General features: G+C 37.0%; 1 protein-coding gene across 1 annotated transcript in view; it reads right to left on the bottom strand.

Moving 5' to 3' along the window:
- The window catches only part of LOC111155580 (pre-mRNA processing factor 18), a 47,631-nt gene that overhangs the window by 16,197 nt on the left and 4,865 nt on the right, over nucleotides 1-26,569 (bottom strand). Inside the window, exons 2-8 of the mRNA XM_022515827.1 lie at nucleotides 13,945-14,022; nucleotides 11,135-11,239; nucleotides 8,963-9,076; nucleotides 3,926-4,072; nucleotides 2,477-2,545; nucleotides 239-379; nucleotides 27-98 (exon numbers count right to left, since the gene is read on the bottom strand). Coding sequence (XP_022371535.1) covers nucleotides 27-98; nucleotides 239-379; nucleotides 2,477-2,545; nucleotides 3,926-4,072; nucleotides 8,963-9,076; nucleotides 11,135-11,239; nucleotides 13,945-14,022 — 726 coding nt within the window. The remainder of the gene's footprint in view (nucleotides 1-26; nucleotides 99-238; nucleotides 380-2,476; nucleotides 2,546-3,925; nucleotides 4,073-8,962; nucleotides 9,077-11,134; nucleotides 11,240-13,944; nucleotides 14,023-26,569) is intronic.

Genomic DNA, 26,569 nt, shown 5'->3' on the forward strand with positions numbered 1-26,569 from the left:
CATTGATGCACAGCATGGTAATGTACCTTTACATATTCTCTCTGCAACATGAATTTAATAATATCTGTTATGGATTCTTTAATATCAGCAGGAAGATTCTGGAAAAGAAAAAAAAAGTGTAACTATTTACGGAAGCTACTGTGTATAATTACAGACTACCATTTATACTAACTTTAGATAGTCTTTTTTTTTTTTTTTTTAAATCAGTTATGTGAAAGCATTTTTCAAGGAACCTTACCCTTTTCCGTAGCTTTCTGAAAAGGGGTCTGAGATAGGACTCGGTTTGTTTTTGAGTAGCACTGTTCAGTTTGCCCTGCACGCTGCGCTTCACGTAATCTTCTCGGGCATTCAATTCTTTAGCCCAAACACCAAGAAGAAACTGTTGAAAGAATGGGTAAATTTAGACTATGATGCCACCCAGTGGTTCAAAAGGTTTAAAAGTTCTCTAACACACTCAACAACGTATTATCATCTTTAAAGTAAATTTTTTTCTAATTAAAATAGCATCAATATTTAAGTGATGAACTATTTGTGCTTATTTTGTCATATATGACATGTGTGTTTGTAGCGCCTTGACAAGTCACTAACTTCCCTATTCTATATTTACATACATATATATTCATTCCTAATGCAAACAATTTCCAGCTAACAACTATCAAATTTCATAGCTAACCTTGACAGAAATAAACTTTTACTCGTATTTCTACTAAAATTCAACCCACCTAGATTCATTTGCCATAATACCTACTGTGCTGTGATACTGAATCTTCCAAGTATGTTGCTGTGCTCTAGGCACACCCCATGGATGCTGCAGGACTGGTTCCACACCACCAGATTAATAAAGCAAGTATTACAACAAAGTGAGTCAAATGAATTTTTCAGTTTCCTAATGTATATAAAAGTTATGTTTACACTGTAATGGAGTCTATTAAGTGTATGACAGCACTATGTCTTAAAGAAATGTATATACCTTAACTAAAGAATACTTCATTGCTGGGGCACCTGGGTGGCTCAGTCGGTTAAATATCTGACTCTTGATTTCAGCTCAGGTCTATTCTCAGGGTCATGAGACTGAGATTGGGCCCCTGCATCAGGCTCTGCACTGGGCATGGAGCCTCCCTGAGATTCTCTCTCTTCCTCTCCCCCTCCCCCCTTAAAAAAAACACTTTATTGCCAAAACATGCTAATCATCATCTGAGCTTTCATGTCCTAATCACTGATCACAATTAACCATGACAAATATAGTAACAATGAAAAAGTCTGAAATACTGCAAGAATCACCAAAATGTGACACAGAGATACAAAGTGAACAAATGCTACTGGAAAAACAATGCCAGTACACTTGTTCCATACATGGCTGCCACAAACCATCCATTTATAGGAAAACAAAAAAAAAACAAACAACAACAAAATCACCAAAGAAAACAGCATTATCAACAAAGCACAATAAAACCAAGCACTATAAAAGTGGGGTACACCTCTATTTGGACTTTCTGCTTTTGGTAGTAGGGACAATTTAAATACTCCCACTAAAGCACATGACTAAAGGAGAAAGAAAGAAAAAACAAAGAACAGAAATAAAGAAACTATAACCCCTCCTCCTGGCCCTGGAAAACCACTCTGGGGCCCCCTGGGTTCAAACACATCAAGAGCACCATTCCTAGAGGCACATACACAGGGAAGGTGGCGAAGGACATATCCCCCTAGTGGCATTACCTATGGGTACCCCCTATAAGGAGAGGCTGTCACTCAGAGAGGAAAATTCTAGCTCACACTAGTTCCCAAGCTTATCTAATTCCATACCATATCTTCAATAGACTGAGAATCTTGATGACTAATATGTTGTATTTAAACTGTTAATACAAATAAAAGCACTTCCTGCATTTTAATCTCTTGGCTTAAACACAAATGTTTTGTGAATAAATGCTAAAATGAATCTGGCATTTGCACACACTCTACCTAAACCAGTAAAGCAAGAAATGCTGAGGACAAAGATGGATTGAACTTATCACAGCAGGAATACGCAGCTATCTGCAGAACTGAGAAAATGAACAGTCTCTGAAAGGTTGCTGATGGGTTTGCTTTTTTCCACTGCCAAGGTCTTCCCACCTCCTTCCTCTCCCTACTGTCATCACCACTCATAAAAGCTTCTGGAATACTCCCCTCACTGCACTCTCTCCTGGAATGTTTTTTAAAAATTTTAAAATCCCCCAACTTCTTGTTCATTCCACTGCTGTGACTCTTTTCTGTGTGTTTACATTGACAAGTCCGTTTTAAAGTGCTGCAGTGAAGTAAATATACGTCTCCTTTGATTAACCTCCAAATGCCAGTGTACAGCAATATCATAAACTGTATACATGCAAAACATGTTTATTGAGGGATTTCCTTTCCAGTCCTTAACCCTTAAATCATCCAAAAATTAAACAACAGTTTTTAACCAACCCAAATGTCCTTTCCTAGGCCTAAAAGTACATACCTTAAGGAACTTGGTAATGATGTCCATGTCCTTATGATCATCGCCTTTTCCTAAAGACTCTCCCAATGCCTGCAGAAAAACAACGCTTCTGTGCATTAGTGAAGACCAACAGTTGAATAGTCATTCTCAACACCAGTCTGAACATGGATATTTATTATATATACTAATTTCTATTTTTAAAAAACCCAAAGGAACTTCTAGGTAAGTTAAAAAAGAAGAAAACACCAATCTGCCATTGAAATTCAGACAGGAAGACAAAAAAGACAAAAAAGGGGGGAGGGGCTTAGGGAACTAATGGGTAAATTTCTTTTTAAGGGAACAGAAATGTTCTAGAATTAGGTCATGATGATGGTTGCAACAACCTGTGAATATACTAAAAACCAGTGAACTGTACATTTTAAATGGTTAAGTTGTAAAGTGAGTATCTCAATAAAGCTATTTAAGAAAAAAGCCAGAAATGATTTGCTCACACTATTGCTGTCAAATTTAGGATCTATAGAGAGGTGCTGGGGGGTGGGAGGAGGGCCACAATTAAAACAACTATGATCTCACAAAGAGCACAGCCAGGAATGAAAATAAACAGAAAAATAACAGTTTCTGTTTATTAAGCAGTAGAAGCTTTCAACTAAGCCATAATTTCTGCTTGAGCGAGATAATTTAGATAGTATAACATGGATTTTTAATTAGGATTACATGTATCATTCCACATTCAACACATTGGCAAAAATTAAAAAGCAAGATACTGCCAAGTGTTGGCAGTGCTGTGGGAATAAAAGGCACGCACACACTTTTGATGGGGGTGCAGACTGGTACAGCCATTCCAGAGAGCAACATGACAGTACTTGGACAAGTTACACATAGATAAATCCAGCCATCCTGCTTCTGAGTCCACAGGGGTTACGTACAAGACTATTCATCACAAAGCTGTAGTAATAGGGAGCTGGGAGAAATCCAGCTCTCATTACAAGGGAACAAAAAGTAAAAGGGAGTGAATGCCATAAAGTAGGAAATGCTATGCGGCAGTTAAAATCAAAGGTTCAGATATACATAAAGCATCAAAGAAGGATCTTAACTATAGTTCCAAGTGGAAAAAAAGAAACATTTAAAAGAAAAATTTCACAGTATAGTATCATTTATGTATATTAAAACATAAGCATACAAAATACTACTGGCTTTACAAAGACCCCCAACAAATAAGAGGATGCACATCAAATATGTCAGAATGATTACTTCTGAAGGCAGGAAGTAGGGTAATATGAGTGGAGAATGAGGAAAGAGGGAGTGAATAAAAGCAAGAAATTTTTTATAAAAAGGGCTTTTGTAATGACCACAGCCCATAGTAACGTGCTCTAAATTGAACAACATGATCAAATCAAGCATCATCTGCCCCAGCAAATGAAGGATGTGATGGGGAAATGAGATATGAGATCAGGTGGGTGTAAAGATTACCTCTAACTCTTCAATTGTGGTGTTTTCTTCATGAACTTTCAAATCATTCTGTGTATCTTCCTCTCCAGGTTCCTGACCACCCACAAGCTCATTGAGGTACTGCTGATCAATCTTATCCAAAGCAGCTTTCAGATCATTCCTCAATCCCTAAGAAAGGTGAAAAATTACACATACTACGGAATTTCACTCATGTTTCCCTTTTGATTTTTCACTACTAGTAAGTTCAGTTCATTTTTTTCCTCCACAGGAGTTAAGAGCGTAGTAAAACTAGAGACTTGAGTAAGATTTCAATTTATTATGTAGCTATCATCATTGTCCAAAGTTAAATATAATGAACATATTTAAATTTAGAAGAATGTATGCACAAAACTACCCTGGTCAGAAAAATAAAACATAAGTGATGAGAATATTCATAGATGCTGAATAAGTGACCAGGTCTCCACTCAAGCCCTCACCCATTTTCCCAGTTTACTTAAAATGTCTAACCTCACTGCAACAACTCTGAATTCCCTTAACATTCAGCAATGTCAGTTGCATGAAAATAGCATCTTATCTATATCCTAGGCTTTCACCAGGTTTCTAATAAACCAGAAAATTCCACATTCTATTCACATCCAGTTTGTGACCATTTGATAAAAACAGAAGAAGCCTTAAATCTGGACCCATCCCTTACACCACATACAAAAACTAACTCAAAATGAATCAAAGATGTACATTTAAGAGCTCAATCTATAAAACTCCCAGAGGACACACATGAGAAAAGCTTCATGATATTGGATTTGGCAATCGTTTCTTGGATACAAGACCAAAGGCACAGGCAAACACACACACACACACACACACACACACACACACACACCAAAAAAAAAAAAAACCCAGAACAAAATAGGTACATGCTGGACTTCATCAAAATTAAAAACTTTTCTGCAAAGATACTATCAACAGAGTGAAAAGATAACCAGTGGAATGGGAGAAATATTTGCAAGTCACTAATCTGATAATGACTGATATCCAGAATATACAAAGAACTGCTCCAAAATAACAACAAAAAAACCACTAAAAATGGCAAAGGTCTTGAATAGAAGACCACACATAAAATGCCAATAAGCAAATGAAAAGATGTTTAACATCACTAGTCATTAGGGGAATGCAAATCAAAACCACAATAAGGGGATGCCTCGGTGGCTCAGTCATTTAAGCATCTGCTTTGACAGGCGCCCCCCTACCCTGCCCCACATTGGGCTCCCTGCTTAGCAGGGAGTCTGCTTCTCCCTCTCCCTCTGCCCCTTCCCACTGCCCATGCTCTCTCTCTCAAATAAATAAAAATCTTAAAACACACACACATTAAGATAGCATTTCAAATCCATCAGGATGGCTATGATCAAAAATAACAGGAAGTAGTAAGTGCTGGCTAGGATGTGGAGAAATGGAACCCTTCGTTGCTGGAAATGTAAAATGGTACAGCTGCTGGGAAACTGTATGGCAATCACCTCAAAAACTGACATGCACCCATACCAAGACATATTCTAATTAAAATACCACAAGGTAAAGACAAAGAGAGAATATTAAAAGCAGCAAAAGAAAAACCATCTGTTGTGGACCTATCAGCAGATTTTTCAGCAGAAATTCTGCAGGACAAAGGGGGGGGTAGAGCATAATATATTCAAAGTGCTTCAAGAAAAAACTTCCAACCAAGAATACTATACCTCACAAAGTCATCACCCAGAATTGGAGGAGAGAATCTCCCAGACATGCAAAACTAAATGAGTTCATCGCCACTAAACCAGCCTTACAAGCAATGTTAAGGGGCCTTCTTTAAGCTGTAAAGGGGGCTAATTAGTAACAACATATGAAAGTATAAATCTCACTGGAATAGGTAAATATATAGTAAAGATAGTAGATTAATCACTTATAAAGACAAAAATAGTAAAAATAACTACAATCATTAAGTTAAAGGATACACAAGAAAAACATGTAAAATGTGACTAAGACATGGCCGGGCGGCGTAAATATGGAGAGCTTTAGAATGCATTCATGCTTATGTTATCATCTTCAAATAGTCTGTTTCAATTATAAATTAAGTCACTGGGATGTAATGCTCAGCATGGTGACCACCGTTAATACTGCATTGCGTACTTAAAAATTGGTAGGAGTAGATCTTTTTTTTAAGACTTTTTATTTATTTATTTGACAGACAGAGATCACAAGTAGGCAGAGAGTCAGGCAGGGGGCAGGGGGGTGGGAAGCAGACTCTCTGCTGAGCAGAGCGCCAGATGTGGGGCTGGATCCCAGGACCCTGGGATCATGACCTGAGCCGAAGGCAGAGGCTTAACCCACTGAGCCACCCAGGTGCCCCGATAAGAGTAGATCTTAAAGGTCCTTACCACAAGCAAAAAAAATTTGTAACTATGTATGGTGACAGATATTAACTACACTTATTGTAGGGATCATTTCACAAAACACACTAAAATCACTAAGCTATACATCTGAAACTAATATATGTAATATATCAATTATATCTCAATTTTTAAAAAATTTACAAATACTAATTTACACATACTAATTTAATCACATTAGTATTTTAATACTATCTTCTTTTTTAAAAGATTTTATTTATTTATTTGACAGACAGAGATCACAAGTAGAAGGAAGTCAGGCAGGGGGCAGGGGGGTGGGAAGCAGGCTCCCTGCCAAGCAGAGAGCCCGATGCGGGGCTCAATCCCAGGACCCTGAGATCATGACCTGAGCCAAGGCAGAAGCTTTACCCACTGAGCCACCCAGGCACCCCTTAATACTATCTTTTGATAAAGAAAGGAATTCAGGATATAGAAAAGAAATAAATGTTGGTAAAAATCAAGCATTACAAAAACCACTAACTCTAAGAATTTCAACAGGACTGAAAATTTTTCAAAAAATTGCTGTGAACATTAGAGCAGGTGAATGTTTTTATTCATTTATGCTTAAAAGAAAGAAGCTAAACAGAATGACTGTGGCATCCACCAAGTCTGCATCTCAGGTATACATAAAAGAAGTGAAAGCAGGGACTCAAACAGGTATTTGTAAACCTCCGTTGAAAGCAGGATTATTCAAAATAGCTAAAAGGTAGCAACAACTCAAATGTCCATCAAAGCTGAATGGATAAACAAAATGGGATCCATATGAACAAGAGAGTATTAATTCAGCCTTAAAAAGGAAGGAAATTCTGACCTACACTATCACATAGATGAACTTCTATGGTATTACGCAGTTGGAAGGCCAGTCCAAGGGACCCTTTGATAACCTTGGCCACAGTCCACATTGGACTGCAATCACATGAGAGACTCCAAGCAAAAAAAACTGTCCAGTGCACCCCCAATCAAACCACAGAACCCTAAGTGATAAAATAAATTATCTTAAGTTACTAAGTTTCAGGGCGGTTCGTTACAGGCACAGAGGACTGAAAAAGATTTTACAGTAAATTGTTTGAAGCTCCTCAGTTTTGCAGCGGCATGTTACACAGCACAGATCACACACCTGTCTCTCAGTAACGGTAGAGAAAACAGGTAAGTTATTAAGGCCACAGAAGATCTGAACAACACTACTGTAACTGACATTTACCCAATGTATAAAAGACATTTTTTTTTTAGGAGCCTACGGAATATTCACCAAGACAGACCATCTGCTGAGCTATAAGACCAGATCAAAGCCCTAAGAGCTATAACTGTTAAGCTTTTAGAGAAAATAAAGCGTATCTCTTTAAAACCTTGGGATAGGCAAATATTTCTTCAGAAAAACACCAAAAGTGATAACCAAAAAAAAGTGGAGTTCATCAAAATTTAAATTTGCCCATCAAAAGACACCATGAAAAGAAAAGGTAAGCCAAAGACAAGCAGAAAATAGTAACAAACCATATATCTGTACATCTAAGGGCTTGTATTGAGAATATACAAAGAACTCCTACAATTCAAAAATAAAAGGGCAAACAACCCAACTAAAACATGAACAAAAGGTTTTAACATGCACTGCCCAGAGCAATGTACGGGCAGTAAATCTAAGGAAAGATGCTCATTACAGTTAGTTAACAGGAGGCTGTGAATAGAACCGCAACAAAATACTACTACACATACAAGAGAACGGTTACAATTTAAAAGACTTAAAATAACAAATACTGATGACATTTGGAAACACCTGGCATTTCTTAAAAACTAAAGCACACATTTACTCATTATTCAGCAATTCTTCTTCAGGTATTTACTAAGAGATAGAACATATTTACCACAGAAAAGTAACACAGGTCCCAAGCAGATCTGTTTAAAAATTGTTCATAGCAGTGTTATTCATAACAGCCCAAAGTTGGAAACAAATGGTGGGATATTCAGGCAACTATCACCAGCAATGAAAAGGAACAAAGTACCTATTTCTGCAGAAACAGTCTTTTTAAAAATATGCTCAGCAGAAGAAGCCACACATACTCTCATGACTCCATCTATATGAAATGCAGAACAAGCAAAATTAATCTACAGTGATAGAATTTTAAAAGGTGTTTGCTCAGGCATTGAGGAGAAGGAACAGGACTGGCTAAGAAGGGGCACTGGACACACAAGAAAGTGTGGTGAAGGGGCGCCTGGGTGGCTCAGTGGGTTAAAGCCTCTGCCTTCGGCTCAGGTCATGATCCCAGAGTCCTGGGATCGAGCCCCACATCGGGCTCTCTGCTCAGCAGGGAGCCTGCTTCCCTCTCTCTCTCTGCCTACTTGTGATCTCTCTGTCAAATAAATAAATAAAATCTTAAAAAAAAAAAAAAGAAAGTGTGGTGAAAACCTTCTGTATCTTCCTAAGGGTTGTGGTTACATGCCTGGAGTGGACTCGTCAAAATGCACTGAACTGTATGCTTAAGACAGGTGCTTTTTAAAAGAATTAAAGAAAACTTACATTCAGCAGCAATAATCTGGCAACTTTACTTTTTCATCTTTGCCTAAAATAATGCAATAACTCAAATTCCATACTATTCTTGTTTATGTGGTACAGTGAGCTTTCTCAAGTTTTGTTCTGACTTCTTACCTTATTAACTTCTGGTGTGAGGATCTCTATTTTTCTTAAACGTTGAAAAGCATCATAATCAGTTTCTCCGAATAGTCTGATTGGTTCTCCTCTTTCTCTCAATCTTCTGATAACCTGTAAGAAGTATTAACAATAATAGTAATTCCAGTGTTTGGAGTAATAGTAATTCCTCCCTTAAGTGACAAAATACTTATTTTGAAATGTAGACAGAAAAAGTCAGTTGTGTTTGCTTTTTAATTTTCCATGAATGGATACAATGAGTTACTGTCACACTTTAAAAAACCCTACCATATTTAAGGTCCTTTGGCTGACTCTCAGCAAAGGCTCCATCTGTATAACAGAATACCTAAGAAAAACATTAAGATGGAAGGGAATGGTAACTTTTATATATTTTTATTTATGTAGAAGGAAAATACAGTCCAGAATCAGCTGATAACTCACAGACCATGACCAAGACTACATGAAAACCAAACACTTACCTCCCAGAAGAGAAGTGAGTAATGATCAGGGGAGGGCACAGGGCAGGCTTTTGAGGGACTGAGAATACTGTGTCTTGACTTGGGTGATGGTCAATGGGTGTCTGTTTGAGAATCTTCCATTATATTGCACATGCATATTTTGTGTGCTATTTGCATATACATTCCATTTCATAAGAAAAAACTATAACTGAGAAAAATAAAGGTTGATCCAAAATGTTTTTTAAGTACCAAGAACTTTATCTGGAAACATAAATAGTAGCACAGAAACCACTGGTCGAGCTCCCACTGAGTTAACCGAAGCTCGGTATTCAAAAGCAGCTTAAGAGGCCATCTGGTGCTACCTCCCATCAACGCAGAAATGACCTCAAATGCACCTCTACGAGGTCCGCAACTGACCAATGACAGGGACCACATCTCTTATGCAACAGGTCATACCAGTTTGGGACAGATAGCTTTTACTTCTCACAATCAACTAAAATCTCTGCCTCAAAATTCTCCCTATTTATCTCATTTCTACTCCATGAAACCACAGAAGATATAAAATGTTTTCAAAATTACACCTGCTGTCAATGGATTTTTTTTTTAAGGTCTCCAATATTCTTCTCTTCAGGCTCGGTATTCCAAAACCCTTCATCTGACTCCCATGACAGCGTTTAGGGTCAGCCATGCTTTCTATCCTCCCTTTCCTTCCATTCCAAGTTCATTTTTGTTTGGTTCCCTCCACCCCCCACCCCGTATAGTCTGTAGTCTTCGTGTCACAGGAGTATACTGAAATTTTTGTGGTTTTTGGCTTTTTCAGAAAAGTAACAGTTGATATTGACCCATGTACAGACGAGCACTGTAGTTAAGCGTACAAACTGGGGCAACATGTCTACAAGAGCCCTGTAGTGATATGTACCCCGCGTCACAGAAACGCAGTCTTTAGTCAACAGACTCCAGAAATCATGCTTCTCACAAATTTTCCAAATTTTGTTCAATCATATGTTAGCATGCATGTGATGACATCTGTATAAAAATGTTCATCTCAGTAGGATTTATAATAGGGAAATCCTGAAGCAATCTAACTGACCATTACTGTTTGATTTTTAAAATAATAATAGGTTTTTAAAATATTATGGGAAACTATATAGTTATAAAAAATTATACAGATCTGTGTTTTGACCTAGAGTGATATATTGTTACAAAATGTGTATTTAAAATAATTTAGACAAATAATCTATGTATAATTACTTTAAAAATATATATTAGAACAATGTGTTTAATTTTTAAAGTTTAGAAAAATATATTCTTTTAAAACTTTAAGAGTATGAAGAAAAGCAGAGATTGGTGCATCTGGGTGGCTCAGTGGATTAAGCATCTGTCTTTGGCTTGGGTCATGATCTCGGGGCCCTGGGATAGAGCCCCCAAGTCCCTATCTCAGGAGGGCGTCTGCTTCTCCCCTCTCCCTTTATCTCTGTCCCTCTCCCATGTTCATGTGCATGCAATCTCTCTCTCTTTAAAAAAAAAAAAAAAAAAAGCGTGGAGATTTAGAATCTCAAGAAGGAAACTGGCTAGCTGCACATTATTTTAGTTCAGCCAGACATGTTATATAGGCAATAATGACACAAGCTTACTGGAAAGAACAGAAGATAAATGCAAATGCTCTGGAGATTTTTTTTTTTTTTTTTCCCCAAACACTTATATATAAACTTACCTCCTGCCTAGAAAGAGTCATGGGTAACTTTTCCTCTGCCAGTTCAAGTTCTAGCACTGGATTTGAAGAAGTTAATGGTTTCTGGTCCTCCTCCTTTGGCTGTATCTGTATTAATAGCCAAAAGAATTAAATTTAGGTTTTTAAAGTATAATACAGCTAATATTTACCATTCTGTGCATTAGTTGGTAATGGAAATTAAACATGTTTCAAATATTCCAGGTTTTATAAATGTTCCACCAAGGAAAAAGCTCCTAATAAATGGACATGCTTTTGAAAACTCATCAAACGCCTCCATTTTAGGGACACAAGTAGCAAACATGCACACAGGAGACAGCATTCTTGCTACTGAAAAGTGACAGAAATATAATGGTTTCCAAAATCAAAAACTTTTAAAAGGGCTGTAATTTAGACTCCTTCCTCCCTAGACTCTTAAGAATTTACTTTTTCCTTCAAAACAATCAATTGGCTTCTCTTCTTTGAGAAAATTATCTGACAGGGTTAAAACCCAGATCCTTGCTCTGGGTTTTAAATGAAGACCCAAAAAAACTGCTTTCTAAGAAACCCATGATGCTTCAAGCTCCTGTTTATTTCCTACCCTCCTTTTTGAAAGGCTGGATTCCAAGTGCACTGAAATCACTGCTGGACATGGAGAAACACTCCCAAAGCTACAGAGATCTGCCCCCAAACTGCACTATAAACCCCAAGGAAATAACAGCACCACAGCATCAACAACAGCTCTAGCACCTTCCCACTCATCCACACAGAGTGGACATTCTTGTGTATAGGGACCTGCAGGGGAAAAAAATCTCTTCATGTGCTTTCTTGAGTCTACTGCCCAGCTCACAGTTTAGGAAAATTAAGTTCAGCAATTTATAAGGCCCATGGCGTGTGTGGTCTGTAAAAACATACTCAAACACGGTTTTCCATCTGATCATGAGACTAATCTAAAATGCCAAAAGAAGATAAAAAAATATATAAAAGGTCAACATTAAGAGGAAAAAAAGCAATTAAGAAAGGCTATATGGTTAAAATTATATCATTTCTGATTCTGTAGTTAAGGGTTAAAGGTTATATTAATTGGTACAGACAGAAAACTGAAGAAAAAACTAAACTTCCAGATTTTTCACAAACCACATCAGCCTCAAGCCTCATAAATGGTAACTAGTTTTCATAAAGGAATAAAGGTAACATGTGCTGTATTTCATTATTACCAAGAAGGAAATATTAAACATGTTTTAGAAACCCTTTCTTTTTAAGCATAAAAACAGGTATTTCTCGCAAACTCTGAGGATGGAAAGCATTTTTAATGATAGAATGCCAGCTCATCACTTGTAGGAAAAAAAAAAAAATCGAAGACATGTTGTCAGCAGGACTCCCATGTTGTAACCAGTAACTTTACAGTAGTGATTTGCTTCAGTGCTTCGCTCTGTATCAACAAGTACCAACACATCACTGAAGCAATCTAAACAACGCAAAACTGCCTGTTTTAAATTATTTTCCTACCTTACCAAAAAGTGGAAAAGGTTCAAATTTAGGAATGGGGGAAAGCAACAATTCAGCAGACTAAACCCATGGTCAATGATTCTTATTCCAGATCAAGTGTCAGTTAGACAACAATGGGTAAGCAAAAGAATTCTTCTTAGTATCTATTTGATGGCTATTTACTGAATTATGTTTTAACTTCCTAAACTGGAAACAAATGAAACCAATATATTTATGGGAAATATAAAATACAAATGCAAACTTTCGTATTTTAGAAATCTATCAGAAATGTAAAACTACATTAACACTTGCCCTCTGCCACACTACAAGACAAAATCAAATGCATATACATACTATTTGCATTCCTCATGCTTCCATCTAGAAGTGCTTTGCTAGATTAATTTCTAGAACTTTCCCCATCACATGCACAAGAATATTATATTATACACATTTCACAAGCAAAAAGTTGATGTCAAATTTATGATCTGGCAAAAATATTTCAGCAGAACCGCTAGGTATTGTTTAAAAAATTATCACACTAGATATTGTCTTCTTTTAAAATAATTTAAACAGAACTTCACCTCATAACATTTAACCCCTCCCAATAAAAACGCCAAAATATTATTCATCTAGGATAATAGCTGAATAGGGTAATAATAGGGGAACCTTAAGGATACTTTTAGTCATGCTTCAAAAGTATAGTCTTCCAGACAACTCACTTGTTTCTAACAAATATTTCTATACATTTTCTATACAATAGACAAGCAGTGTTTCAAATGTGGTACCTTATTACACAAAAGCATATAAATGTATGGCTTACTATCTCAGACAGAGGTACTTAGAGCCAAAAGGAACCAACAATGCAAACAAAAAGAATGGCTTAAAATATTCAAGTGAAAGTGGGGAAAATACCACTGGTAACACCTCGGTGGTTGAATAAATAAAATGTTTTGAAACCCTTTAAAATACTTTTATTGGGAGAGGTGAGGAAAGGCATGGTGGTGGTGATGAAGATGAGGCAGTATCAGATCCAGGAATTGAAAGAAAAAAAAAAAAAATTCAAGCTTTGATCTCAAGCCACTTCATGCTGTCCACAAAAAGCCAAACCATTCCAAGCCAAAAGTCATGCATGTATTTTCCTGAATTCAAGATTAAAAAAAGAAAAGAAAAGAAAAGAAAAAAGCTCATACCTCTCCAGATGGCTTCTCATTTATAGGCTAATGTATAACATTGATAAAGTGAACAGAGATCAATAATTTTGTCACTTTAACAACAGCTATAAAAATTTAAACTCGAATATACAATAACATAAAAGCAAGCAGTCATACCTTGTAGCCACATCTTTCAAAATATGCTTCCTCTTCTTTTTTTGCAAGTTCACTACGCTTGAAATACTTTCTATTTTCCTATTGAAGAAAGAAGTACATTAATAGGTCCCTGGGGAAAAAATTTCATGTTCTACCATCAACCTAAAAACACTTTTCAGTTTTTCAAGAGTATGGTCAAGTTTGATTCTACAGAGATTATACTGATTTCTTGAACATGGCACCTGTCCTCTACCCCGCTCTAAATATGAAGTATTTTTCTTACAGCATCATTTTAACAGGCATATCCAATAGCAAAGAGAAGAAACCAACAATATTTTCCAATTGTCCACATTGTTTTGATTTGATTTCCCAATGTTTGGTTTCAAAGATAATTTCTACAAATGAATTCATTATGAACCACATAAAACCAGATGCTTTATTTTCTCCCAACAGAAACAACTGAACAAAATTTAGGGTTAACTATATTTGACATCTTAACTCCCATTACCCAGACAGCTCCAAGGGTGTGTCCAAGTTCTTCTTGTCACTTGCAATCTTTTTGTATCAATTACTTATATTTGTATTAATCAAGCCATAAAATTGTATTAATTCTTAATGCAGACATAAAATGGTTTGAAAGTATTAACAAAATCATTTAAAGCTATTTGTTTTATAGGATTCAGTGTTATGAGACAAGCTCTAAATCTGTAGGAGAAAAAAATATTAGTTCTATACTACATACATTAGTCTCTTGTTAAACCTACGGTCCCTAATTTGGATGTTGTTACCATCGTCTACAACTATCCATCTTGGATACTATTCCACTAATGATTTAGCTCAAATAATGCTACTGCCCTACTTTATTAGTAGTATCTGTAACAGTACCTCAGTAATATCTCCACACATGTATTTAGCACCTCAGTGTCTAAGCTCATTCACTCTGACAATAATCATGGATGCTAAGATCATGACAAAAGAAGTTGATGGTGAACAATCAACAGCTCAGGGCACCACACCTGAAGGCCTGGCATCAGGAAAACATTAAGTGTCTCCTATATTATACATGTAGGAGGTATACAGCACATCTACAAAGTATTCCTGCCAAAAAGCTCCATGTCAATCTAATCACACATTTAAGTCTTTTTTAAAAGTTTTATTTAAATCCAATTTAGTTAACATACAGTGTGTTACTAGTTTCAGGGGTAGAATTCGGTGATTTCTGAGTTGCATATAACACCCAGTGCTCATTACATCAAGTGCCCACCTTAATGTCCATCACTCCTTCCCCCCGCTAACCTATCCTTCAGCAACCCTTGGTTTGTTCTCTATAAGCTAAGAGTCTCTTATGGTTTGCCTCCATTTTTTTTTATTTTTCCTTCCCGCCCCCTACGTTCATCTGTTTTGTCTCTTAAATTCCACGTGAGTGAAATCGTATGGTATTTGTCTTTCTCAGACTTATTTCACTTAGCATAATACCCACTAGTTCCATCCATGTCACTGCAAATGGCAAGATTTCATTCTTTCTGATGGCTGAGTAATATTCCATTGTGTGTGTGTACACATATCACACCTTTATCCATTCATCTGTTGATGGTAGGTCTCATCTCTAATTTATTAGAAATGTAGGGAATAGGGAAATAAACTATACACCATCACAGGGAAGCAATAAAAAAACTGGGACACTTATCAAACTAGCCAGTTTCTCCAACAAGTTAATGGCATAAAAACGGGGGAAGGGTTTGAATGAAATTGTTCTTGATTAAAAGAAACCAAGAGTCATAGTAAACAAATGCAATGAGTGGACTGACTGCATCGGACTTGAAAAAACTGTAAAAAACATGCATGTACATATTTTCATTCAATTGCAGACACTGGAGTGAGAGGAGTATTTAATGATATTAAGGACCTAACTGTAATTTTTTTGGGTATGATCACATCTTGTTTATAAAGGAACATGTTCTTATTTTCTAGAGTTACAAAGTGTTAAGACAAGGATAGAGAGAGGTTCATTATATAATTCTCTTTTTGCATATGTTTAAATTTCTCACAATAAACAGCTTTGTTTTAGTCCATTAACTCAATGAACATTTACTGATTCATCTACCACACACTAAACACAGCTTTATAGATATCAAGTTGAAGGTATTCCCTGGAATAAAGAACTGATGGCATCGTCCCAACATCAACACTACCTGAGAAAGTTGGAAGCAAGTAATATTAATCCCAGTTTAGACACGAGAGACCTGAGAGTTAGAAAGGGCAGGGGACATTCTCACAACTTACTGAGTCTCATGAGTAACACGCACAACTAGAACTCTGGTCCTTAAATCCTTTGAACTGGGGGCGCCTGGGTGGCTCAGTGGGTTAAGCCGCTGCCTTCGGCTCAGGTCATGATGCCAGGTCGGATCCCCACATCGGGCTTTTCTGCTCAGCAGGGAGCCTGCTTCCTCCTCTCTCTCTGCCTGCCTCTCTGCCTACTTGTGATTTCTCTCTGTCAAATAAATAAAATCTTTAAAAAAAAAAAATCCTTTGAACTGATCCAGTATTGCAAGCTACAGTTCTTCACTGCCAATATCTTACCCCAGCATCAGCCATTTCTTTTGACTACATAGCTGTTTTTTTTTTTTTTTAAGGTTTTATTTTTTTTTTTTTTTTTTTTTTTTTTTAATTTGAGAGGGAGTGAGGGAGTTGGGGGCGGGGGGAGAGATACACAAATCGGGGGAGGGGCAGAGGAAGAAGCAGACTCCCACAGAGCAAGACCCCAGGATCATGACCTGAGCCAAAGGCAGACGCTTTACCAACTGAGCCACCCAGGCACCCCGTCACATTTCAAATAAATAAGCTGACAAACACACATTGGTATCCTCTCAGAAGGAACAGCTATGTAGAAAGTAAGTAAAGGACTCTCCAGGCCAGAGTCTGTGGTCCAGTCTGCAGTAGCATCTTTTACTACCACACCCCAATTCCAATGGAATTGGAAAGAAAATCTCTGGGCTAAGAAAATCTTAGCCCAGAACACTGATACTCAAAATGTTGTTCATGGACCTCTGGGGGGTCCCTAAGACCCTTTCAGAGGTTGTACAAGGCCAGACATATTATCATAATAATACTAAGAGGTTATGTGCCCCCCCCCCTCCTTGCGATCATATTTGCACTGATGGTTCAAAAGCAGGGGTGCTGAAGCCCACTGGAACTTCAGCACAAATAAAGTACTGATCTTTATTTATGCCTCAGAGTTCATTGTATTCTTCATCTTTTACTATTTGGTGTGATGAAATCAAACAAATAAAGCAGTTCTGCTACATAAGAAAGTAGAATAGCTGTCTCCTGTTGGCAGACGCTTTCTCAAAGCTGGACAAAGCAAGCCTGTTACTAAAAGGACAACGATACTATTTCTTGCCTATGATAAAATTCCATCTTTCAAGCAAAAATCAGAATGGTGGCAACCTTGCAGCCATCTCTATGAACTTGATGGCTTCCCAATACTTGAAAACTTTTCAGATGAATCAGTGGTGATATTAATGAATGTCATTTTTACATCATCTACTGAAACATATCACCATGTAGAAGATCTATGTAACTCAGCAAACTATGACAGTACAAAGGAAACAAACTCCGAAATTATGCATAGGCAAAAGATTTATGAGCAGGCTAGATTAGAATAGATCTGGAGCATAATAGATCAATAGACTGTAATATATAAAAAGTTCACTGATGGGGCACCTGGCTGGTTCAGCCAGTGGAGAATATGACTCTTGATCAAGGTGTGTCAAGTTTGACACCCAAGTTGGGTACAGAGATTACTTAAAAATAAAATCTTTTAAAAAAAAAGTTCATTGGTATCAGCCAGAATCCATACTCTCATCTTTAAAAATTTACCATTTGTGTAGTTTTAGTATAGTATCAAAGAAGAATATCCACAATTATCTGAAAAGGCTATTAAAATACTACCTTTTCCAACTACCTAGCTATGTGAAAATGAAGTTTCCTCATATACGTGAACAAAAACAACATATCGCAACAGGCTGAATGGAGAAACAGGAGACTCCAACTGTCTCCTAACATGACAGGGATTAAAAAGATTTGCAAAGTTGTAAAAAATGTCATTCTTCTTGCTAATTTCTTTTGTTTTGGAAAATACAGTTTTCATAAGAGCACTATGTTAACACACATGGGTTTACTATAGTATAAAATAGAAGTCAACATGGAATGTAAGTATTTTTAAATTTCCCAGTTTTAATTTTTAATTCTTCATTTATTTTATTTATTTTATTTTTTGAGAGAGAGAATGCACTCACGCATGAGTAAGGGGAGTGGGTGAGGGAAGAGAGAAAGAATCTCAAGCACGTCCAGCTCCACGTCCATCACGGAGCCCGACATGACGCTCGATCTCAATACCCTGGGATCCTGGCCTGAGCCAAAATTAAGAGGCAGGTACTTAACTGAGCCACCCAGACGCCCCTAAATTTCCCAGTTTTGATTTCTAATTGCATAATTATCAATAAATACATCCTGTATAAACAAAAGCTCTCTGGAGCCATCAACTAAAGATGTAAAGGGGTTCTAAAATCAAGAAGTGAGAACCAAGGTCCTAGTAGAATCCCTTCATTGGCCCTCCTCATGGTGGTACCCAGTGTGCTAAGCATATTAGGAAACCACTTGGGCCTCAATGCTGTCCACTGATACTGGTGTATTTATCCATTTAGTTTGCTCTCCTATTCTCTACAATGACCAGTAACATTCTCCACTCTCTTGGACCTCTTACCCCTTCATTTTCCGCCTCATTCTCAGCAAATGACTAAGCCACTCTGTTACAGAGAAAAAGGAAGCCACTGAAAGAGAAGTCCTCCCCATACTAATCCTTATGGGGCTCTGTACTAATACTTTCTTCATTTCAGAACAGAAAAGGAAACCCTCCTCCTGCCTAAGGCCCATCCCTTCCAGGGGCATTCCAGAGCTCAAGATCTCCCCGCTGAGCAGGGAGCCTGATGCAGGGCTCAATCCTAGGACCTAGAGATCACGACCAGAGTGGAGGCAGATGCTTAACCAACTGAGCCACCCAGGCACCTCTGAATGAATGATTAACAATAAAATTTTTAATTACTTAGCTCTTCATTTCGGAATTAGGATGAGAAAAATAAAAATACTTTGCTTTGTACTATGTGACCATTTATTTTATGACAACAAAAGATGTCTGGCACAAAAGGTTACCCACCATGTTTCAAATGCCACTCTTTATATGCCTTCTATTTAGAAAAAAAGAGCAGTTTGCAAGAGCAACTAAAGCTTCTCTAACCGTAAAACGTTATTTTATAAAGTACACTGAAAATACGCTTTGAAATATAAGGTGCTGGGGACACACTTATGAGAGAATTAAAACTACACAGTATTAAAACTTAAATATCAGTGATTCAGTACCTTTAAAGTTAACTCAAGGAGGTTGGATAACTTGCCCAAAGTTATAGAGCTATCCAGGAATGCAGCCACAGTCAGGTTTTACAACTTGTTTATTCACTTTACAACTTTATTTTCCTTTCTAACTATATTCAAAATATTTAAACTCAAAGTTTGTTGAACTACAGAATGCATAATAAAGACCTACAAACATGAAAATCTGTAAGTGCCTGGTATACAGTTTAAGACAGCATATGAATGGATGGTTTATATTTCTTTGGATTCTCTCCTAAAGCACCTAACATTTCTATTGGCCCTTTCACCCTGGCAGATTTTAAAAAACAATGCGCAAAGGATGTATATAAAAGTGCTTCTACTTTTTAAGACAGAACCTAATTCCTACATGCTGCTTCACAAATGTTATTCTTGGACTCTATCCAAGTTGTACTTTCTAGATTATAAAACTGAGATTCATAGGTCCAAAGTAAAGAAACCTACCTACCTACCATATTACCTAAAATGTCTGCCTTCCTAATAAAGGAAAAGCAAAATTTAAAACTTTCAAGCATGACTGTCAACATTTCAATAATTTAAAATCAGCCTTCCTGAATCATGTTAAGGTTTTTAGTGCTTACATAAATTAGATACAAACATCACCAGGAACTCTACAAAAACACATTGGAAAGCCAACAAATATATAGCCTGAATATGCAAAGCAAGATACTATATGGGCGCCTGGGTGGCTCAGTCAGTTAAGCATCAGACTCTTTGATTTAGGTTCAGGCCAGGATCTCAGGGTCCTGTTATCAAGCCCTACCTGGGGCTTCCTGTTGAGCCTGCTTAAGATTCTCTCCATCTGCCCCTCCCCGGCTCACATGCTCTCTCAGATGCAGTCTTTAAAAAAAAAAAAAAGACACTATACATGAGATCGCAAACCATGTAGCAGGGTTAACATCTTGCTGAAATATGAAAATAAGTCTTAAAATCCCTAAAGTAATATACCAAATGGGAGGACACACAAACAATCTGAAGAGACACAATGCTACACCATTGGACAGATCATCCAGACAGATTTAAAAAATAAGGAAATGATGCCTTAAAACCAGCTGGACATAACACATACATACAGAACATTCCATCCAAAAACAGAATAGACATTCTTCGAGTGCACATGGAACATTCTCCAGAACAGATCATGCATTAGGCCACAACGCAAGTCTTAAAGAAGAATCAAATCACATCAACCCATCTTTTCCAACCACAACGGTATGAAACCAGACATCAATTACAGGAAGCAAACTGGAAATTTCACAAATATGTGGAGATTAAACAACATGTTACTGAACAAAGGCAGTGTCAATGAAATCAAAGGAGAAATGAAAAAACACCTTCAAACAAATAAAATGGAAGTATAACTTACTAAAATTTATGGGATGCAGCAAAAGCAGTTCTAAGAGGGAAGCTCATACCAATACATGCTTACCTCAGGAAACAAGAAAAATCTCCAACAACCTAACTTCACACCTCAAGGAACTGGAAAAGAATAAATGAATCCTGAAGTTCACAGAGGGAAGGAATTAACAAATATCAGAGCAAAAATAAATGAAATTGAGACTAAAACGCTAAGAGATCAATGAAACTAAGTTTTTTTTTGAGAAGATAAACATCAACAAATCTTCAGCTACACTTATCAAGTAAAAAGAGTGCTCAAATAAAATCATAAATGAAAGACGTTACAATTGATACCACAGAAATACAAAAGATCTTAAAGAAACTATCATGAACAATCACATGCCAACAAACTGGACAACCTTGGATAAATTCCTAGAAAACTACAACCTTCAAGACTGAATCATCAAGAAATACAAAATCTGAACAAACTGATTACTAGCAAGGAGACTGAATCAGAAATCAAAGACCTCTCAAAAAACAAAAGTTCAGGACCAGATGGATTTACTGGTTAAGTCTACTAAACATTCAAAGAATTGACACTAATCCTTCACAAATGCTTCCAAAAAATAGAGAAGGGAACACTTCCAAACTCATCTTATTAGGCCAGCATCACCCCAATTCTAAAACCATACAAGGATCCTACAAGGAAAGAAAAATTACTGGCCAATATTCCTGAAGAATATAGACGCAAAAATCCTCAACAAAATATTAACAAGTCAAATTCAACGATGAATTTGGAGAACCATACACCTAACCAAGTGGGATTTATTCTAAGGATGCAAGGATGATTCAAGGCCTGCAAATCGATGGGATACACCACATTAACAAAATGGAAGGGAAAAAAATCTTATCATCTCAATAGATGCAGAAAAAGCATTTGACAAAATTCAACATCCACTTATGATTAAAAAAAACAACTCTCAAAATAGTGTTAGAGAGGGAACATACTAACATAATAAAGGCCTAATAGGACAAGCCCACAGAAAACATCATACTCAATAATGAAAAGTTGAAAGCTTTTCCTCTAAGATCAGAACAAGACAACAGGATCGATTCTCATCACTTTTATTCAACACAGTATTTGAAGTCCTCACCATAGCAAATACTCAAGAAAAATCCAAAATGAAAAGGTAAAACTGTCACTATTTGCAGAAGACATATTATATACAGAAAGCCCTAAAGACTCCATCAAAAAAACTGTAAGAATACATAAATTCAGCAAAACTGCAGGATACAAAAATCAATATACAAATCTGTTGTTTCTATGCACTAATAAAGTATCAGATACAGAAATTAAGAAAACAATTCCATTTACAGTTGCATCAAAATGAATAAACTACCAAAAAATAAATTTAACCAAGGAGATAAAATAGCTATATGCTGAAAACCCTAAGACAGTGATGAAAGAAACTAAAGACACAAATAATTGGAAAGATATTCTGTGCAGGCTTATGTTGTTTTATTGTGCTCCACAGATATTAAGCCTTTTACAAACTGAAGATGTGTAGCAACCCTGACTTGAGCAAGTCTATCAGTGTCATTTTTCCACAGCATTTGTGTACTTTGTGCCCTACTTTGTTAATTCCAGCAATACTTCAAACTTTTTCACTTTTATTATTTTATTATTTTTGCTATGGTATCTGATCAATGATTACAACTCACTAGAAGCACAGATGATGGTTAGCATATTTTAGCCATATTTGTAAATTATGTTGTATTTTTATAGACACGAGGCTACTGCACACTTAATATAGTGTAAACTTAACTCTGATGTGCATTGGGAAACCAAAAAACTCTGACTCACTTTATTGCAATATTTGCTTTACTGCAGTGGACTGGAACCAAAACTGCAGTATCTCCAAGGTATGCCTGTACTGTGAAAATATCCACACTACTCAAAGCACTCTACAAATTCAAACCAATCCCTGTCAAAATTACAATAGCATTTATTACAAAAATAGAAAGAACAATCCAAAGTTTTATATGGAACCATGAAAGACCTCAATAGCCAAAGTAATTTTGAGAAAGAACAAAGCTGGAGGTATCACACTCCCTCATCTCTGACTATAATACGAAGTTAGAGTAATTCAAACAGGCAGCTGCATAAAAACAGATGAATGCAACAAAAGAGAGAGCCCAGAGGGGTGCCTGGGTGGCTCAGTCAGTTAAACATCCAACTCTTGATTTCGGCTCAGGTCATGATCTCAGGGTCCTGAGAGCAAGCCCCAGGTCAGGCTCCGCACTCAACAGTGGATCTGCTTGAGTCTCTCTCCCTCTCCCCCGCCTGCTCGCTCTCTCTCTCTCAAATAAATCAGTCTTTAAAAAAAAAAATAGTTCCGAAATAAACCCATGCCCACATAATCCATTAATTTACAACAAGGGAGCCAAAAATATACAAGGAAAACGTAGTCTCTTCAAAAAATGGGGCTGGATTGCCACATGCAAAAGAACTGAACTACACTACTATCATAAACCATACATAAAAATTAACTCAAAATTGATTAAAGATTTGAATGTAAGACCCAAAGCCATTAAACCAGAGGCAGTTAGCTCTTTGACATCTGTCTTAATAAGGAGTTTTTAGGTCTGACTCCAAAACCAAAGCCAACAAGAAAAGAAAATAAGTGAAACTACATGAAACTAGAAAGTTTCTGCTAAGCAAACAAAACCATCAACAAAATGAAAAGGCAATCTACTGAATAAAAGATATTTATAAATCACATACCTGATAGAGGGTTAATATCCAAAATATATATAGAACTCATTCAACTAAATAGCACAAAAATAATCTAATTTAAAAATAAGCAGAAGGCCTGAATAGACATTTTCCCAAAGATGGCCAACAGACACATGAAAAGATGCCAATCAACATCACTAATCAGGGAAATGCAAACCAAAACCAGGAGATTATCACCTCACACCCATCAGGAAATAACAAGCATTGGCAAAGATGCGGAGAAAAGAGAACCCTTGTGCACTCTTGGTGGAAATATAAACTGGTGGAGCCACTACAGAAAATGATGTGGAGGTTCCTCAAAAACTTAAAAACAGAAGCACCATATTGTTCAGCAACTGCACTTCAGGGTATTTATCCAAAGAAACCGAAAACGCTAATTTGAAAAGATGTCTGCACCCTCGTGTTCATCGCAGCATTATTTTTAATAGCCAAGACACGGAAACAACTTGTCCATCACTGAACGAATGGATTAAAAAATTTAAAAATCTCTCTTTCCTTCTCTCTCTCTCTCTCTCTCTCACACACACACACAAATGGAGTATTACTCAGCCATAAAAAATGAAATCTTGCCATTTACAACAACATGGACAGACCCTGAGGGCATTACTCTAAGTGAAGTCTGAAGTGAGAAAGACAATGTATGATCTCACTTACACAAGGAATTTTAACAACAACAAACCAAGCTCCGAAATACACAGGTTAGTGGTTGCCAGAGGCAGGAGTTGGATTGGGGGAATGGGTGATGATCAAAAGGTACAAACTTGCAGGTATAAAATAATTACTAACAGAGATATAGTGTATAGCACGGTGACTACTGTTACACATTTGAAAACTGAAAAATGAAATTGAAGAGAGTAAACCTTAAGTCCTCACCAAAGAAAAAAAAGACAAATGCTTTTCAAAATGAAAGAGCTATTAAGTGCCAATGAATCCTGTTGGCTGTATTTTATCTCTGATATCATCCAAAGGAGAAAATTACATGAAGATTTACTTTGCACAAATCTATTTTGTAATTACATATGCTATAAAACATATACAATTATATAAAACTGTATGCAAGAATCTTACACAAACTCTTAAAGAAAATAAAATTAAACATAACTACTATATGACCCAACCATCTCACTCCTCGGCATTTAGTCAAGGGAAATGAAAGCGTATGTCCATATAAAAACCTGTCCACGAATGTTCAAAGCAGCTCTATCGTAACAGCCAAAAACTGTAAACAACCTAAATGCCTTTCAATAGTTTAATTAACAAATTGGGGTTTCCCCATATAAGGGTGGAATATTGTTCAGTAACAAAAATAATAAAATACTGATATATACAAGCATATGAATCAACCTCATGATTATTAGGCTGAATGAAAGGAGGCCGACAAGATAGAAAACATACTCAACAGGGGCGCCTGGGTGGCTCAGTGGGTTAAGCCTCTGCCTTTGGCTCAGGTCATGATCTCAGGGTCCTGGGATCAAGTCCCGCATCGGGCTCTCTGCTTGGCAGGGAGCCTGCTTCTTCCTCTCTCTATCTCTGCCTCTCTGCCTACTTGTGATTTCTGTCAAATAAATAAAATCTTTAAAAAAAAAAAAACCATACTCAACAATTTCTTTCTCAGGTAACTCTAGAAAATGCTAACTAATTGAAAGTAAAAGCAGATCAGTGGTTGCCTGTGGACGAGCAAGTGTTGGGGGCAGGGAGGGGCAGGAAAGTGGGATTACAAAAGGGCAAAAGGAAACTCTGGGGTGCGATGGACATGTTCATGCTCTTCACTGTGGTGAAAGTTTCACAGGTAAACACTTAGGTCGAATGCACCTGACTGTACATTTTAAATATGTGTAGTATACTGTATGTCAATCACACCTCAATAAAGTTGCTTAAAAATAAAATATCACAGCAAGAGAATAAAAAGGAAGAGAAAGGGGAAGAGAAGGAAGGAAGGAGAATTAGTAGTGGTGGTGGTGGTGGTATGGACCTCGCCTGACTTTGAGACTCACCATAATGCGAAAGGAATCAAAAGACAGTGTGGCATTGTAATAAAGATCAACAAAGAGCTTACGAGAATAGAAGTGAGCACCCAGAATGGAGCCACACTTAAACAATTATTTGATTTTTCAAGACACCAAAACCATCCAAAGGGAAAATTATTTTCAGTAAATGGTGCTGGAAGCACTAGATACCCACATGGAATGCAATAAACCATACCACTACCTCACATCATACCAAAAAACTGATTCAAAATTGTTTAGAATTCTGTTTATTAAATAAAAACAAAAAGCTTTTAGAATGTGAGAGAATACCTTAGTCTCCTGAATTAACACCTAGGAATAGAGGGACTGGATCGTATACAGTAGGAGTATGTTTAGCTTTTAAGAACGGCCAAACTTTTTTCCAGCTAGCTGTGCTCTCATACTCCCAGACAGGACACACAGAACAATAACCATTACAAATTGGTAAAATGGCCTTATCAAATTTCAAAGCTTTTGCTCTTCAAAAAACATAATTGAGAAAATGAATAGAGGGGTGCCTGGTGGCTCAGTCAGTTAAGCGTCAGACTCTTGATTTTGGCTCAGGTCACGATCTCAGGGTGGTGAGATCAAGCCCTGTGTCGGGCTCCCCACTTAGTGGAGTCTGCTTCTCTCCCTCTCCCTCTGCCTTTCCCTGCCTCTCCCTTCCTTCTCAAATAAATAAATCCTTAAAGAAAAGGAAAGGAAAGGGAGGGGAGGGGAAAAGGAAAGGGAAAAGCAGAGGGGGGAGGGTTAAGGGGGGAGAGGAAGAGAAGAGAAAGGAAAGGAAAGGAATGAAATAGAAGACCCACAGTCTGGAATAAATGTTCACAAAACATCTCTGAGGTATCTAAAGCCTGGCATCAATAATTAATGAAGAATTCCTTCAACACAAGAAGGGGAAAAAACCCAACCCAATTAAAAAATATGCAAGCAATTTTAACACTTTACAAAAGAGCTAAACACACACACACACACACACAGAGCACTTATCATCATTATCAGGCAGATGCAAATTAAAACCAAAATGCAGTATCACTACACATCCTCTAAATGGCTG

This window comes from Enhydra lutris, unplaced genomic scaffold (assembly GCF_002288905.1).
Source record: "Enhydra lutris kenyoni isolate GAN:26980312 unplaced genomic scaffold, ASM228890v2 scaffoldscaffold42, whole genome shotgun sequence".
NCBI classification, from domain to species: Eukaryota; Metazoa; Chordata; class Mammalia; order Carnivora; family Mustelidae; genus Enhydra; species Enhydra lutris.